At 34.5% G+C, this 18,355-nt stretch overlaps 1 protein-coding gene across 1 annotated transcript; it reads right to left on the reverse strand.

Moving 5' to 3' along the window:
- Window positions 1-16,930: 16,930 nt before the first annotated feature.
- On the reverse strand, window positions 16,931-17,905 carry LOC129000344 (uncharacterized). Its single transcript, XM_054427306.1, has one exon. It carries the CDS (start codon window positions 17,903-17,905, stop codon window positions 16,931-16,933), a length of 975 nt encoding a protein of 324 aa, XP_054283281.1.
- Between the last annotated feature and the right edge of the window lie 450 nt (window positions 17,906-18,355).

The following is an 18,355-nucleotide window of genomic DNA, read 5'->3' on the forward strand; positions in this document are numbered from 1 at the left end:
TTTATTTAGAATATGCTACATTAAGTACAAGTGAGGATAAAATCTTATGGTAGACTCCAAATAATGTGATTTAGACCTATTATGGTATCAGACACAGAGAAGACAGAGGTGATCGCTCGCAGTGATATGTGTGTAGGTCTTGAGCAAGCAATGTCTAGCAGTGATATGTGTGTAGGTCTTGAGCAAGCAATGTCTAGCAGTGATATGTGTGTAGGTCTTGAACAAGCAATGTCTAGCAGTGATATGGCCTACTCATAAGGTAAATGGGAAACTCCAGAGCCACTGGGGCGGATCCCTTTTGACGGATCTGCACCAAACTTCACACATACCATCCTTAAATAATGATTAAGTTAATAATGCCTGAAAGTTTCATTATAATCTATCAAGCGGTTTTGGAGTCCATAACGTTCAAATATATATGTAGGCTATATACAAACTTCCTCTTTTATAAAAATATAGATAAGAATGAATAGAAAAGGGTACACTTCCATATCTGTTGGCACAAACAACCGAATGATGAATAATATTGATTATTCGGTTGTTCAATTCGATATAATGTTTGGTTAGTTAGGTTAGGTTTAACCGAATAATCTATAGCCTATATAGACCGATATTTTCATTCGGTTGTTTGTGCCAACAGATATGGAAGTGTACCCCTAGAAAAACAAAATTTCAGTTTTGACAAAAGCCAAAATTTGTTATTCATTGCTAGGTCTAATTTTTGTACTTTACTATAATGTAATATGATAAATGATAGCCTACTATACATGTATTTGAAGGAAATAGCCTACATTTCTGAACAAGAAAATACTTACACGTGAAATATAATACAGTAAAGGTTCCATAACCATTTGTGGCACGAGACGCAGATATTGATTTTTCTACCAAAATATTTGCCTAGCCGTATTTTGAGAAAAATAAGCAGAGGTACAGTAAACTTACCGGTAACTTTAAACCATTTTGGTGTCCCAACTATAACCCTATCATATGCATAGGTCTACTCTTTTTGTTCACAAAAGAACAGAGAATTTTAATAAAATAAATATTTTGTGGTTCGGTAGATTTTGAGATAAAGTCAAATTTTTCAAACACACTTTCGAACATAACTGTAGGCCTAATGATATTTACCCATTATTGCCTTAACTTGATAAATATGGATAAATATTACTACCTACTAACACACAACACGAAAATACTAATAACTAATAATAAATAAAATAAGTGAAAAAAACACGGGTACAGTTTCTTAACTGGGCTATGCTAATTGATTGAAACTATCGATTCGATTAGTAAACCTTCATGCGATTTTTTCACCATCAGCAAGTTTGGTTGGTTAGGTTAGGTTAGGTTATGATAGTTTTATTTTATAACTGATATATTTAAAAATATTGATTATTAATCAATATTTTAAATTCGATTGTTTCAATCAATATTAGCATAGCCCAGTTAAGAAACTGTACCCAAAAACACTTGTCGCTTATAATAGTGTGTTGTGTTGTATCCAATACACTAAGAAACATAAATAATAATATTTGCTCATCTATACTTATTTAATACGCAAGCAGGATTTTTGTGACAATTACTCCTCCGAAACTACTGAACCGATTGACATGTTTTTGGTGTCATTGGAAAGAGCGTAACGTGAAGTTGTGCAGGAAACTTTCTTTTTAGGTTAATTAGAGAGTGAGGCCCTGGGGCCCTTTAAAGTTTCGTATTTCTCCATAAGATTAACATGGGTAACAAACATTGTTTTGAAACTCCAGCTGTTGTCATAAATTAAATATTACATTTGCTTTGACATTTAAATGTAAACAACCAGAACTGTCAAATGCCTGAAGAACACATGTTGTTTTAATTGTAAACGGTCAATGTGTAAATTATCTATGTTGTATTAAAATGTGTATAGTTTTGGATGTTGGTTTGTGAATTTTTATTTTAAGGATTTGGCATATGAGTATGTCTATGATAAATAACTCTATTTCAGAGTTCTACCAGTTTTTGCATAACTCTGTTCTGTAGAGTTTAGCCTACACCCTACACCTACAAATTGGCTAAATAACTTAGGTACGGTACATTATAAAAGCTGACAGCCTTTTTACTTTGACTTAAATTGTAAGCTTACCTTTTCCCGTCCATGGACAGTTTGATAGTTAAACATTAACCCTTTAAACTGGAATAGGACTGTTATGTAAATTGTGAGTATTTTTATCAGTTAACTAGCAGAGTACCCGTCCTTCGTACGGGGTTGGCATATAAGTATCAAATGCTTATAGCAGTTATGAGTGAGGACATGGTTTAAGAAATTTCGGTTCTTTTTGAAGTTCGTTCGCTACGCTCACTCACCTTTTGCTGTTGTCATAAATGTAAAAGAAATAATAGTGCTAGTGCTGCACCCTGTTGCACTTTATTTTTACCCCATGTTAACATTGTGCATGTACAAACTAAGACCATAATCTCAAAATAGTGGTAGATAAAGATAAGTATACACTACCAGTCATTGTATTACTTACTTTTTTTAAGTTAAACTCAATTCCATGATCCGTTTTTCATTTTCATATTTTGATTTTGAAATATAGACATTTTTAACAAAAAAATTGCAATATTTGATAAATAAAACTTGGTAACAAAAAATGGAGTTTTAAAAAGCCCCCATAACTTTAGAATGAATCAAGATTGTTAAAAACGGTTTGTGGCAATGTAATTAGGGTAAAAATCTAGTTCGAAATATTGGGTCACAACCCCACCTTTACATTTGAAAAAAATATTTTGGATCCAATATGGCGGATCCAAGATGGCGGCCGGAAATGACCACCTTGTCAAAATGAAGTACTTACTACCCAACAATGTTTGAAAGTGGTCTGGGATTGATATTCGAAAAAATGGAGAAAAAAGTTGGAGGGGGACAATTAAAACTCACCCTGTATAATGGGTGGTTGGGATATGAATACTAGAATTTTCGAGACCTCAGACAAAAATATTAGACTTAAAATTACATAGGGTGTCTTACTCTCATCACACCTTATTAGATAAACCTCTGGATGACCATCATGGAATAAACCACTATCTAATAATTCATAATCCATTTAAGGACAGGATCTATGTTGTTACAAATTTTAGTAAAATTTCCCAACTTTAACTTTAATACTTTTTCAATGAAATGGCGACCATACAAAGTAGGTAACAATCTAGGAGGATTAAACATTAAGGAGAGGGCACGCAAATAGGAATACACGTGTTGCGGTGAAGCCAGCTTTAGCAGAACACTAGAGGGGCACGCGGAGCCGTAGAGTGGCAAAAAGCCTCGGCTATAACATGGGAGAGATAGGGAAAAACGCGACGCGCGCTGTTTCGAATTAAAATTGCCGCTAGACTAAAACACCTGTGTTATTCACCGATGGCATTCTTAAAGTAAATTAAATTTCCTATCGAACAGTGTCAATCATTCCTATAAAAAATATTATTTATTATTTATTATTGAAGATCAAAGTTGAAAGAATTGACCTGGACTTTGAACATACGATTACTTTAATTACCTTTTTGAAAAAAATATTATGTATCTACACAAATTAACAATTTATTCGTGTTCCTTAAGAGTTTCTTGAAATAAAAAATATATATTTACCTATATTTAAAAGTGGTATTTAGAAAAATAATTACAATAAAGTTTTTTTTTAATTTTTCCAGTTTATAAAACAATCTTACTAATAATAGGTTAAAATGAAAATTTTAATTCGGGTGATGAAATACATTTTAAATTTGCATTTTTCATAGTTTTCTCGATTTGTTAATATCATTTTTTACTAGTTTTAAGTCATTTATCTGCTAGGCAGGTGAATTTAAATAGCCGAAGTTAAGAAAAAATGCAAAGCCGCTCTAACTTTTTTACACCAACAGCCGTTACTATTAAATTACAATCATAAAAAGTAAAACAATTTCTTGGCAATCAAATTCTTGATTTTTTAATTATCATATTGAACTATATTTGATCTGTTTACCTAAAGAAACTTCGAGTAAAAAGTGTAAATGTTCAACAATCATCGCGTCTTCTGACCGCCAAAGTGCGTTTATCATTCTTTTAAAGGATTAAAACTTATTTTATTTCTCTTTAAGAAAATGTTCAAATACACATACAGTACTACTCATTATTTCAGTTTTAATTTATGAACAGTAAAATCCATTGGTGATATGGCGGGATTTGAATCCGGGACCCCTTGTACCGGAGTCCCGCGCTCTGGTTAGAGTATTATAAATAATGCACAATACAAGTATGGCAAAAAATAAAAACAAGGACAACGAATTCCAAAAAATAAGTCATCCTTGTGTAAATTACTCACCTTTGAACGTACTATTGGTTCATAAATATGACTTTCCTCTTAACAGGTTCCTAATATTACGGTTAGAATTTAACTTTTTAATTTTCGTAGCATGATGAAGTCTAATTTTTAAATAATTATATTTCTGTTACGAAATCTTCCAGTAACGCATACAACGCAGTATGAGAGGGGGCGGGAGAGTAGCGCTGCCTCCCCCCCCCTCCCCAGTATAATGGCTTCAACGAAACTACAGCGTGTCCTCTCCTTAATGTTTAATCCTCCTAGGTAACAATCAATTGCCGTTATTGATTAATAAAAAAAAACATCATACGCAGAATTTTGTGTTTTCCAAACTAACTACAGGTGCATTTTTGTATAGCATGCGTCGTTTAGGAGTTGTAAGCCGAAAACTGGTCAATAATCAACCTTTTGGCCATGTTATTGAAAATATCCCAACTTTGAAAAGCTACAGCGGCTAAACGGCTCGGCCGATTTTGACGTATTTAACATCAATCGACGCGGAATTCAATGCAATAAAAGACACCTTTGAACAACATTTTCCTTAGGATTAGTTATTTAGGAGTTATAAACGATAAACTGAAAAAAGTGCAAAATTTTCATAGTTTTTCGACTCCCAAAACTTAAGCAGACGTCAGAATCCGTCGCAAACTCACAGGAGTCTTATTTGGGACCCCCAAAAGGTATTAAAACACTTTCCAGCTTTAGACGATTTTTTGGGGAGCACACCCTATATTTGATCTAATTTGCCTGGACTATAAGGACGTATACGTAGAATTAAAGTGAGTGAAGAGAACAATAAATGTACACAAAAAAGATCATAGATCATTCTTGAATGCACTATAATCCTTAGTTCATATACTCATAAAGTGCTCATCTTGAGTCACAAAGTACAAAGTGTCCCGATTTGCCGTTGAAATTCCCATATATTTTAAAATACTTTACAATTGGACGAAATCCGCGCCAAATCCGCTCACAAGCCTAATCCGCACAAAAATCCGCGCAGCCCCCCAAAATCCGCGCAAAAAGCGTAATTACGCGCAAAACGGCAACACTGGATAACACTACTGTAGTGATATATATTGTCAATGTCCAGTCTCCTCCACCTCCATCACATCACAATTTAATTTGAGTTGAGACAAGACAAAGGTTTTTTTTATATTTTTTGCTCGAAAGCAGGCATATATGTAGTCTCGTTGTGCACTAATTTATTTAACGATTATGTGGTTTTCATTAGTTTGGTAAGTTTTTGTTAGTATTGTTGGTTTTAGTTTGTTGGCAAATTTAATTTTGGTTTTTGTTTTTTGTTGTCTCCTGTTAATAGATGGGATTTAGTAGGATTCTAAGGCCTTGATGGGATAATTCATTGTGATTGTGAGAAGGGTTGGGTTGAAGTCTTCTCGCTTGAGGGCTGTAAAGCATTTCTATCCCGAAAAGGAGGCCCATGGATGAAGAACCCAAGGATTGGAATGAATTTAAGTGTTTGGTTTTGTTTTTGGTTTAAATTTGTCTCTTTATGTATACGAGGAAATCTTTGAGTTCAAGATATAAAAATAAAAATCACTCACTCATTGGTCAACGAGTTACAGAAACAGAAAAAAAACTGGCAGCGAAGGCAGGCGCGACAGCTTTAAAAAGCTTTATAGCCGTGTAACCTAAAGGAGGCAAGGAGGGTGGCTCTCGAGAGCTGATCAGCCACCTTTTTTCTCCCGTATCCTGTCCAGGCGTCATCGAACAACCAACTGACAGTGTCAGTCTGACACTGACGTCGTCTCTCGTCTGTGTCTGCGATCTTGGATTAAGTTTAGTTAGAGTAGAGCTTAGAGCAGTGAACAGAGGCAGAGATTACGTACGATGTCAGTTTAGTGTCGCGACTAGGCTTCTCCAACAACCAAAATTTGGCTGTTTAATTCTCGTGGTAATAACAATTACGAATATTTAACCCCCCTACATATTAGCCCGTTACACAATCTACAAAGCTATTACCGAAAAAAAAACAAACATAGTCTTCAATTACTTGTGAATGCCTATAATATTCAATGTCTAAACCAAACTTCCAGTAAAAAAACTTTTGTAATAACATCTTACTAATATTATAAATGTGAAAGTTTGTGTGTTTGTTTGTTTGAAGTTCAATCACGCATTAACTACTGGACGGATTGGGCTGAAATTTGGCATGATGATAGCTCACATTCCCGATTAACATATAGACATATTCTTATACAAGCGTCTACAGCCTGACTGATCACTTATTGCAAACGAAAAAACTGGCCCCTGAAGAAGAAGAACCATCTTGTTGATGACTGCGGTCTGTCGTCTGTTACTTAGCAGCATAAACAAAGTCAGACTCCTTATAACATAACCTCAACCCTCAAAACCAACCAACATTCTGTTGTATATTATTTCACCTTGAATAAATATAAGCTTTTTTTAATGTTGACGTTATCATTGATCTTTTAGTTCTTAAAATTATTGCTAAACCATTTGTTACTTGGATTTCCAAATTAATAAGTTAGGTTCAAAATTAACTAGACACTTTCATACTTTCTTGGATATGAGGATGAGAGAGGATTAACCTAGTTTAAACCTACCAGGATAGTATAATTTTATGTCAACAAACCAAATTTAATTCTGATTAGATGAAACCAATGACAAATCTATAACATTAGTCCTAATATATTGAATTGTCCTCTGCCTCTATGCTAGGCTTGGCTAGGAAATATGAACTGCATGGGTTGTAATCACTGTTTTTAAGTAAATTTAATCTGGCGTAAATTTGTAATTTCTTCCATTTATAATGGTTTACTTGGGATGCAGTTAAGTCAAGTTTGTAACATAACGGTAACTTACAGGCATGTCTGACAGATTAACTTATACATTTAAAAAAATTTGACCTTAAACGAAATACCTTTTAGTTTTTACTCAACTTAAGTTGACTGTAAGCCATCACAAGTAGGCATATATACATGCAAACCAGTGCAAAAATATGTGTGATGAAAATGAAATATTAATCTCAAAGAGTATTAAGCAATCTTTTTAAAACACACATTTTCTTGGATCATTGTCTTTTTGGACAGTTAATTTTGGGCCTAATGTTCCGTCGTCAAAGCAACGAAAATGCCCTATTAAAGTGGTAAACTTACCTATCTACAAAAATCAATACAACACAATTTTTCAACTTAAAATTACAAATTTTTGAAGTAGATTGGAAAACGTTGTCTCTTTTATTCACTTCACTGGAATTGGGGTTTGTAATTTTTATTATTATTTTATTGTTTATACTTCAATACATTTCAAGTAGGCCTATTTAAATTCAACCTTTTTATTTTTGAAAGGGAATATAAGATGGTGTGTTGCTAGCCTACTTAGTGGTTAGGTAGTGTCTCCGACTATAGAGCAAGAATGACAGGTTCGATTACTGACACATCCACAACATTTGATGGGTTTGGACCACTTTACCTTAAATGTTTTTGTGATTATCAAGATGCCTCTGGTATACAGAGAACAGTGACAAAAACAAAGATAAAAATTTAGAAATTCATTCCAACTGCAATTTTTGTGTATAGCGGCCACTATTAGAGTGATTAAACTTAGGTCATAACAAACAGTTTACAAGTAGGCCTACATCCTTCATTTTGAATCCAATGGTATTATACAGGAAGAACTTTTCCAAAGACAAATTTCCTCCCACCAAAAAATACTGCTCTAACTTGGCAAAGGTCAGATTTTTAACAGGAGAGGGCAAATTGTATAACACTGGGTTTACACCAGACCACAAATTATGTTTGGGTACTTTGATGTTAAAGGGGACATTAATTATTATCCATGATTTCTTTTCGATATATCGATATTTTTGTTTTACTTCACGATCCGTATTCCTTCTGTTTTAATATCTTCAAACGCATTGAAATTACAAGTTAAGAACTAACCTTGTTTAGGCAGAAATAATGGCCCAAAGGCCTATATTGGATTAGGAAATGAAACTATTCTAAACTAACCTAACATAACTAACCAAACTTGCTGTAGGCTGGGTTACCATTTCAAAATTCCGTTTGATAACAGAAAATGCATATGGGGAATAGGCTATCAAACGGAATGTTGAAATGTTTTTGGTTTGTTAGGTTAGTTTAAAACAGTTTTATTTCATTATAATATTTTTTTAATTGCTTGTTGATACTAAACAATATTTATTTAGTTACTGTATCCTTATCGTAGTTGTCAACTGATATGTTTCAATTTGTTATAATCAATATATCGGATAGAAACAAATCAATAGCCTATATCGATATACTTATTGTTGGTACAAACAACCCAACGAAAATATCGATCGATATATCCATTATTCGATATATCGTTTGGTTAGTTAGTTAAGGTTACTATAACTAACCAAACGACATATCGAATGAAACAATCGAACAATCGATACCTATTTTCATTCGGTTGTTTGTGACAACAGATTCGGAAGTCTACCCGAAAATTGTATTACAATCTCTCAACAGTTTCATCCATTGCACTTTCATTAACTTATTTAGCCTGCATTCATGTAAGTTAAATAGCATTGCCTATGGGGAAAGACTCAACGGCCATTAAAATGTTTAGATCTTTGCTATGGAGTGTAAAATAATGCTAAGGAGCAAGAATTAATAGGCTTGGCCGGAAGGTTAACCACGATAGATATAATGCCTTAATTAATGTCATCTTTTTAATTATCATCTATATAAATAAAATTAGAGTTTTGTCTGTACATTGCTTAGAATAAAAAACTTTTTGGTTATTTTTACATTTCATAGGTCAGAGAAACCGAATCAAACCTTATCTCAATTTCTGTCTGTCTGTCTGTCTGTCTGTCTGTCTGTCTATCTGTCATTCTCTTGGTAACGCTAAAATACGCACTTTATTACAACTACTCCTCAATAACTATAGCACTGTCCCGCCTGAAACTTATTTTCCAAATACTATACATATATGAGATGGTTTTAGACGTATTTCATCGAATATGAGACAGTTAGATATTTAACAGTAAACCCTTGAAAATCAAGTTTTTGTCGATTTTTGACGTGGAATTTCTGGAAGCCCATGTTAACCTTATGAGAAATGAAATTATTGAATCTTAACAGCTGTTTCAATTAAACAAGTTGGTTCTGTTCTGTGATGTTCAATAGCATTAAAGTTACAAGGATTACCAACAGGGTGCAGCACTAGCACTATTATTTCTTTTACATTTATGACAACAGCTAATTTGCAACCTGGAGGCGAGTGAGCGTAGCGAACGAGCTAACCTGAAGGCAAGTGAGCGTAGCGAACGAGCTAACCTGAAGGAAAGTGAGCGCAGCGAACGAGCTCCAACATACAGGTGAGTGAGCGTAGCGAACGAACTTCAACCAGGACGTGATTGAGCCATGCAAACGAGATCAGATAGTAAAAATAAAAGTAAGCCTACCGTTATAGGATCGACCGGCAGACACAGAGGTAATTTAACCTTTTATTGATTGTCATACCGATCCGGAACAACAAAAAACAACATAAAATGAAGCTATGTATAATAGTTTGGCCAGCATATCTTAAAATATGCAAACCAACTGCTGTTCGTTATATAAGAAGGTTTCAACTGAATATTATAAGATCCCCGTGCGTAGAACGGGTACACAGCTAGTTAAGAATAACATGTAAAAATTGAATAGGCATAGACATACACGAAAAAAACTTTAAGGGGCAAAATTACAAAAGGATCAAAGTACATTTGAATAAAGTTTAGTAACATGCTATTTATTCACAGAAATGGATTTTAATTTATACATTAAACATTTATAACACTACCCACAAAATTAATATTTTACATAAGACTACACAAAACTTTGACAAAACATAAATAGGCCTAGCTTATCACAACATCTAAGTTACATGTCCAGCGATCATAAATAAATATCACAATAAAAATAACTTCTTTTTAATCTTTACATGGAAACAAAATGAATAATTGCAATGAAATATACAAAATCGAATCACTACACTAATAATTAATAAATTGATGTAAAGGAAACAAACAAACAGCTAAACCAAAACATAGCCGACAGCCAGAACGATACGTCGTCAACGTCACGTCACAAAATCAAGCAGACAAAAATTGGTTCTTCTTCTTCAGTGGCTACTGGCCAGTTTTTTTCCTTTGCAATAAGTGATCAGTCAGGCTGTAGACGCTTGTTATTCACAACTCAAAAATCCTTTCGGGCTCCACGCTCCACCCCAGTGGCTCTGTAGTTCCCCATGTTATAGGTCGACCACTTAGAAAAGAACCCGCGCGCTAATGCTATTAACATTAGCGCGCGGGTTCTTTTCTAAGAGGTCGACCTATAACCTTATGAGTATTCATATTTAAAGGGAATTTAAAGTATTTAGTCAGCTGTTTCAACTGAAAAAGTTGGTTCTATGATAAACAAAAGCATTAAAAAGTTATAAGATTTACCAACAGGTTGCAGCACTATTATTTTTTTGCATTTATGAAAACAGCTAATTTGAACTAAGCAGCAGCAAAAAACTGTGATCAGCAATAAGAACTGTCAAAGTAGGATTGTTTACAGTTATGTTAATTTTTTATTTCATGAATAATTTGTGATATTTAGCAAATTTTTTATAATTTGTTTTTATCTATAGTTTAGGTGAAGTAGTAGAACATTATGACTATTGTAGATGTGCCATACTATAGTATACTGTAAATTTAAAGAAACAAATGTATCAAACTGTGTCCTCCCCCATTGCAAACGCAAAGCTTGAATATAACTGGAATAACCATTTTATACTTATATGCCAACCCCGTACGAAGGACGGGTTATGACTGCTAGTGCTACTATAAATATCATAAATATCTAGAAAAATAAAGCACAGGTGCAAGTTTTAGTCAATGATTAAATTACTACTATATGCCAGCACATAAATAGTTATGTTATAAAAACACAAGAAATATAGAAACACAGTTTCATTAACAATAGAATTTCTCTAACAAATTGTTACCGATTCAGTTTTGTAGGCCACATCCGAAAAAAACCAATGGTTAATATTGTTAAATAGTTAAGCATAAATATTAACCTTACATGTGGCTTAGACATAGAGGTTTCTGAACAAAGATGTTAAAGCATTTTCCTACCACTAGGGGTTTGCAGCCAAAATACAAAGTAGTGTATGAGGTGTCCAATTCAGGAAAAAATATCCTTATACACTGGTCTCCTGGCCACTGTGGCATCATGGGCAATGAAACCGCTGATAAATTAGCAAAGGAGGCTACCACCCATGGTACAGTAATAGACAATTTGTTAGTACCCATTGACGATTTTAAGAGCTACCTAAATACACTCTACCACAGCCAACATAACAAGTTATTTATTACTTCCGAAAAGGGTAACTGGTATAAGGTAATTGTAGATACAGTTCCCAAATGCACATGGTTCCGAAATTCAAGATTAAAAAGAAAGGACATTATCACGATGTGTCGACTACGTTTGGGACATGCAAATGTGAATAAATCTCTATTCCTCGTTAAATAGTAGTTTACGCAACGATTGCGTTAAGTGAGTCTTTACGACACGAGTAGAAAATTTAAGGCACGAGCCTTGGCGAGTGCCTTAAAAACTTCTACGAGTGTCGTAAAGACTATTAACGCGAGTTGCGTACACTACTTTACCTACGACCGTTTTTTAATTACTATCAATCTGGATTTAATTACTAACGATAACTACTGATAACTTTTTAGAGAGGTTATGTTTTCGTGTATTGTCATTGCCACTGAGAGTGATGCAACGACTTGTTGTATAATCAGCTGATTTCCTGTAATATTACGTGTTGTTAAACTTCGTTAAATATTACATTGCTAGCAGCATTCTTACCATAAATAATATTGTATCAGGTACAATTCGGCAAATATTTCATTTATTTTTGGACTTCCATCAACTTAATTAAGAATATGCGAGTATCAACATGAACAAGTCGGATCAACAATTAAATTGGTCAACTGATCAGCTGATCAGCTGATTAGTTGACGTTCGAAGCATTACAATTTTAATTCTTTTCTCTCAATACTTGAACCTCATTGGTCCGTTACCTGTGTGGATATGAGAAAACTATGCGGATATGAAATGAAACTATGCGGATATGAAAGTAAACAGCTGTAAAGTGAAACTTTTCAATTCTAAGAACTGGACTGAAATGGCTACTTTAAAAAACGGTCGTAGGTAAAAGTATTTTACGCCACTCTGTCTTAACTGCACAATGGGCCGCAATGAATCAGTAGAACACCTGATTATTGTATGCCCAGCACATGAATCGGCCAGGAATAGATGTTTTAAATCAACACAGAAGATAATACAGAAATGTAACAGCTCCAACTATCTGCAAGAAATTCTCAGAACTAACGACTCCACAGTATATCAAGAAATCATAGATTTCCTCATACACATAAAGAGAACAATTTAAACAAAAAACAAAACCCGCAAACACAAACACTCACATAATTCATTCCAATCCTTGGGTTCTTCATCCATGGGCCTCCTTTTCGGGATAGAAATGCTTGACAGCCCTCAAGCGAGAAGACTCCAACCCAACCCCTCTCCCAACTATCCTTTCATGGCCTTAGAATCCTACTAAATCCCATCTATTATCTGACAAAAAAACAAAACAAAATCAAATTGACCACCAAACTAAAACAATATCCTCAACAATTCCAAGTCAATACTAACAAAAACTCACCAAACTCTAAATGAAAACCACAGAATCGTCAAATAAATTAGTGCACAACGAGGCTGCATATAATATAAGCCTGCTTTCAAGCAAATAAGATAAAAAAAAAACTTAGGCCTTGAGAAAAGAGAAATTAGAAGACTCACAACAGGTCACAGGACTAAGTAAGTGCAAGAAAATCGATACTACAAAATCTACTATCTATCACAAATCCTAAATAGGCTACTATTCTACAAAAAATATCCATAGACAAATCACGTAACAAATAAGTATACAAGATTCAACAGGTAATTCACAAAGTAATTTAAATAGAGGTAATAAATATATAGTTGTAACATTTTCACACACGTTTGACACACTAACATTTAATTATTGTACCTACACTCCAAACTGCAAAGAAACAATTTCAACCGTATTAGCTTATTAGGCCTAGACTGTAAAATTCCAAATCATCTAAATTAGGCTTTATAAACTGTTTTCAAACGAAACAGGTCCAGCAGATTAAAGAAGAAAAAATTTGTTTCCAACTACTAGTGAATAACTATTAATTTAGGCTTGTTGATTTGTTTAATTTTGAAATAGGCTTTTACTTAATTAGTAATAATTTTCGACTAGCATTAAATTCCTACATTATATTAAAATACCCCCGCCGCAGCAAACCTGCAGACTAAGCGAATTTCCATTTGACTGATTGGATTTACACTGAAATGTCTACTTAAAAATATAACATCTTGATTTAATTAAATAGAATTAGTTTAACAAGTACTTAGGTTTGCTGCATCAGGGAGGGTAAAACTGTTTTTTTTTGTAAAATGTGAATAGTTAGTAAGAAATAAAAACATTTTCCAAATTTGATCAAAATATGTTCACAAACAAGCAAACTACAACAGTTTACTTATTCTCCATAAGAATAACATGGGAATTTTAAATTTACAATTTTTTGGAATTTTCTCCGTAACCATTAGGCGCATAATAACGCTTCAATATACTAAATAATTTGTTTTTTCAAGCTCTACAAAATGGTTTGGAAAAAAATTGCTAAATTTTATGTTTTTTGGTTCAAAAATGGGAAAAACCTATTTTTACCCCATAAAACCCCCCGTAAACCCCCGTTCCCATGGTCCGATCATGCTGGATCGCGAACTCGATCGAATAAACGTACGTTTACACGTTTGTACCAAATTTCATCAAAATCGGATCATTTTTGCTTGAGTTATCGTGCTGACGGACACATCTATACTTATTTAATACGCAAGCAGGTTTTTTGTGACAATTACTCCTCCGAAACTACTGTACCGATTGACATGTTTTTTGTGTCATTAGAAAGAGCGTAACGTGAAGTTGTGCAGGAAACTTTATTTTTAGGGAAATAATTAGAGAGTGAGGCCTGGGTGCCCTTTAAAGTTTCGTATTTCTCCATGAGATTAACATGGGAAACACACACTGTTATGAAACTCCAGCTGTTGTTAGAAATGCTGTTCTGCTATTTAATTTGATTTGTTTACAAGGAGAATTGTTTCTTGGTGCCATGTGTTCAATGAATTATACTTTTACATATATTTTAAATGCGATACACTATATAAAATGATAGTAATGTAATACATTAAACAGAGATCTTAATTTAAATAATCAATAAGCAGGATTGAGCCTTTGTCCATGTTTTTTGGTAAGTGTGTTGTAACTGTTTCTCATAGTATATTATAGTATCTTAAAGTAAAACCGAAATATTCTTTTCTGCATTCTAACCCCGTAGCGAAGCACGGGCAGAGCAACTAGTATATCTAAATATATAAAAGGCAAAGCCCTCACTGACTGACTCACTCACTCACTCACTCATCACTAATTCTCTTACTTCCCATTTACCTAGGAGGCTGAAATTTGGTACACTGATTAAATAGGCATTAAATAGGAAAACTAAGCTGTTTTTATTGTGATCGGACTCTCGAGCTCCGCCCCAGTGGCTCTGGAGTTTCCCATGTTAACCTTATGAGTACTCGTATTTAAATGGAATTAATGAATCTTAACAGCTGTTTCAATTAAACAAGTTGGTTCTGTTCTATGATGTTCAATAGCATTAAATTTTCAAGGATTACCAACAGGTTGCAGCACTATTATATCTTTTACATTTATGACAACAGCTAATTTGCAACCAAAAGGTCAGTGAGCGTAGCGAACGAACTTCAACCAGGACGTCAAGACGCGATTGAGCCATGCGAACGAGATCATCTTGAAAATTAAGAAGTTAAACGGGGCAAATCCCGTGGGTTACAGCTAGTATTTATATAAATATATATATATATATGAATTTGAACGGATGGTGTTTTTGGCCTCTAGGGACCTCAAAACGAAAAAAAAAATCGGTCCCGCGTCCAGGTCTTACCATGAGTACTACGGTAATAGCTTATTCCCTATATGGGAAATTCGCTAATAGAACATCAAACTGAATTATTGGGTAATATTAGATGTTACTATTGCCATACTAAACACCATTGTAAAGTCATCACAAACGCTCATTCGTTAAATAGGTTTTACACACTGTTTTATTTTCAATGTTGCATGTAAGAACAAGTGTGAACTGAGACTATAAAACCAGGTGATAGTGTGTGGTATGAATCGGTACTTTGGTATTATCCACTTATTTTAGAGGGATTTTTTAAACGGAGACCAAAAATAACTACATGATTGGAAAGAAGATATTTTAATTGACTTACTGTCCAAATTTGACATGATTACCATTAGCGGCCTTCTCCCCCTCACAGAAGAGTTCTGCCTCACAGAAGGCAGCGATGTCAGCGAGAATTGAGTTGAAACGGAAGCCACCCTTATACAGCGTGCTGCAGCGGTTATGGTAGGTTGGGTTATCATAAATATGTTTGTAGGTCTTTCCTCGTTATTAATATTTACAAATATTTTGTCCTTAAATAATAAAGAAGTAAAGATTAATTTTAAGACGTGTTTGAACAAAGGGGAATTAAAAATTAAATTCCTGACTTTGCTACCAAACTGAATAATTGCTGGTTCAATAGATATTTGTTAATATAATAGTAGAAAGCAAGTTTATTGATCTGTCTAAACAGTGAGTTACTACTGGAAAAATAATAAATCCATTTGAGTTAAGAAAATATTATAATGATACAAAATTAAATTAACCCTTTACAACAAAAATATTAAAATCAAAACTATTCTCTTGATGAGATATTTAAGTCCAAATCGAAATAGACAGAGAGGAATGATGTGTAGAGATGTACTCACGACCTCGAAGAGAAGAAATTATCGAATGTTCGTTAATACCAAGTAATGGAGATTAACACTTCTTGAGAAAATAAAATATAACACTGTGTGCACACAAACTTCTGGTGAATGTTCCTCACGGTTAAAAAAAACTTCTGTAGAAACAATAGAGTCAATAGTTGATGATTTAATATGGGATACTGAGACCCATAGTAAAAAAGTTAGAGGGATTCAGAGACCCTCATAATGTTTGATTCACATTGAAGACTGCATAGTAACTGAGTGAGTTGGAGCAGTGTACAGGAAAAACCACTGTTCAGTCTATATCATGTCGGCTGGAACTGATAAGCAGGATACGCAGCACATTCCTCTGCATTGTCTGCCTATCTCTCTCTCTCTCTCTCTCTCTCTCTCTGTCTGGCTTAACTTAATACAATTTTATTTTATGAACTCACTTAAAATATTATTCTGAATTGAACCAAAAAGTGCAGTTATTTATTTTCACACAAAACATTTAAATATCTATTATTTAAATGACAAAACAACAATTTATTTTATTTAAAATAAATTTAAGTTTGGACCTAATTTGAGAATGCTCAAACATACCGCCCACCGAAATTTCAAAGGAAATTTCTAGCATCTTACTTAAAAGGGTCAGAATTGATTGAAAGAAGAGGTACCAATTTCACAGCTGGACGTTGGAATTCAGAGTCACTGGTCTTGACAGTCATCACTCGAACAATTCCATCACTGCCTGGGTGAGTCTTGATGATTCTTCCAAGAGGCCACTGCAAGATAGGTACATTTTGATCCTTAAGAAGAACCAAGTCTCCGATTTTAGGGTTTGTAGAAGATCTTGTCCATTTTCCTCTCGCTTGCAGGATGTTCAAGTATTCCACTCGCCACCTCTTCCAAAAATGTTGAACCATCTTGTGGACTAGTTGCCATCTTGTAAGGACGTTTTCTCGAAGATCAAGAAGAGAAGGTTCGGGAGGAGCAACAAGAGGGCATCCAACAAGAAAGTGTCCTGGAGAAAGAAAATTAGTTTCTTCTGGACTAGCTGACAAAGGACAAAGTGGTCTTGAATTCAGAACTGCTTCTACTTGGGTGAGCAAGGTTGACCACTCTTCATAAGTCAAAGCAGTTTCTCCAGCTATCTTCCTCAAATGTGTCTTTGTTGATTTAACTGCCGACTCCCACAGTCCACCAAAGTGTGGGGAATAGGGAGGATTGAAATTCCATTTTACTTCCAGTTTAGTAGTTTGCTGTAGAATTTCTTCTTGTGTAGTCTGATTGGAGTACCATAATCCTAACTCTCGAAGACGATTAGCTGCTCCTCTGAAGTTGGTTCCACAGTCGGAATACACTTGTTCAGGAAGACCTCTTCTAGAAATAAAACGTCTGAAAGCAGCCATAAAGGCATCTGTTGAGAGTGCGGTTACCAGCTCTAAATGCAAGGCTTTAGTTGCCATGCAGACAAAAACACAGATGTAAGTCTTGGCAGTGGTTGCTTTTCTTCTTAACGACTCTCTCATAGTCAAAGGTCCAGCAAAGTCAACACCAACATGTAAAAATGCTCGGCTTACATTCACTCGTGGCGAAGGAAGATCAGCCATCATCGGGGAAAAGGTTTCAGCCTTTAGCTTGAAGCACCTTAGACATTTGAAGGTTCGCTGACGGACAATATTTCTCAGTGATGGTATCCAAAATCGTAATTGAATCAGAGCTTGAAGCAAGTTGGGTCCTGGGTGTAGGTAGATTTTATGGTAATAATCTACCAACAATAAGGTGAAATGACACTTTGGCAGAAGGATTGGGTGTCTTTGATCTTCTGGGATAGCTGCATTATTTAGCCTGCCGCCCACCCTGAGTATCCCCAGTTTGTCAAAGAAAGGGGTAAGTTTATGAAACTTATTGCAGTAACGTAGCCAGGATTTCAAAATAGGGGGGGTCGACCGACCGGGGAGTCCAGGTAAAGGGGGGGGTCCGGGAAAATTTTTAAAAATATAGACCCTAAAACGTTCTTTTTTAGCTCTGTTGGCATTGAAAATAATCAACCCCAACGT

Source organism: Macrosteles quadrilineatus, unplaced genomic scaffold (assembly GCF_028750875.1).
Source record: "Macrosteles quadrilineatus isolate MER2022 unplaced genomic scaffold, UCM_ALF_1.0 Scaffold_8__2_contigs__length_117827958, whole genome shotgun sequence".
In the NCBI taxonomy this organism is placed as follows: Eukaryota; Metazoa; Arthropoda; class Insecta; order Hemiptera; family Cicadellidae; genus Macrosteles; species Macrosteles quadrilineatus.

Coding starts and splice junctions, on each gene's coding strand:
- LOC129000344 (XM_054427306.1), bottom strand. CDS start 17,905: ATGGCTGATCTTCCTTCGCCACGAGTGAATGTAAGCCGAGCATTTTTA.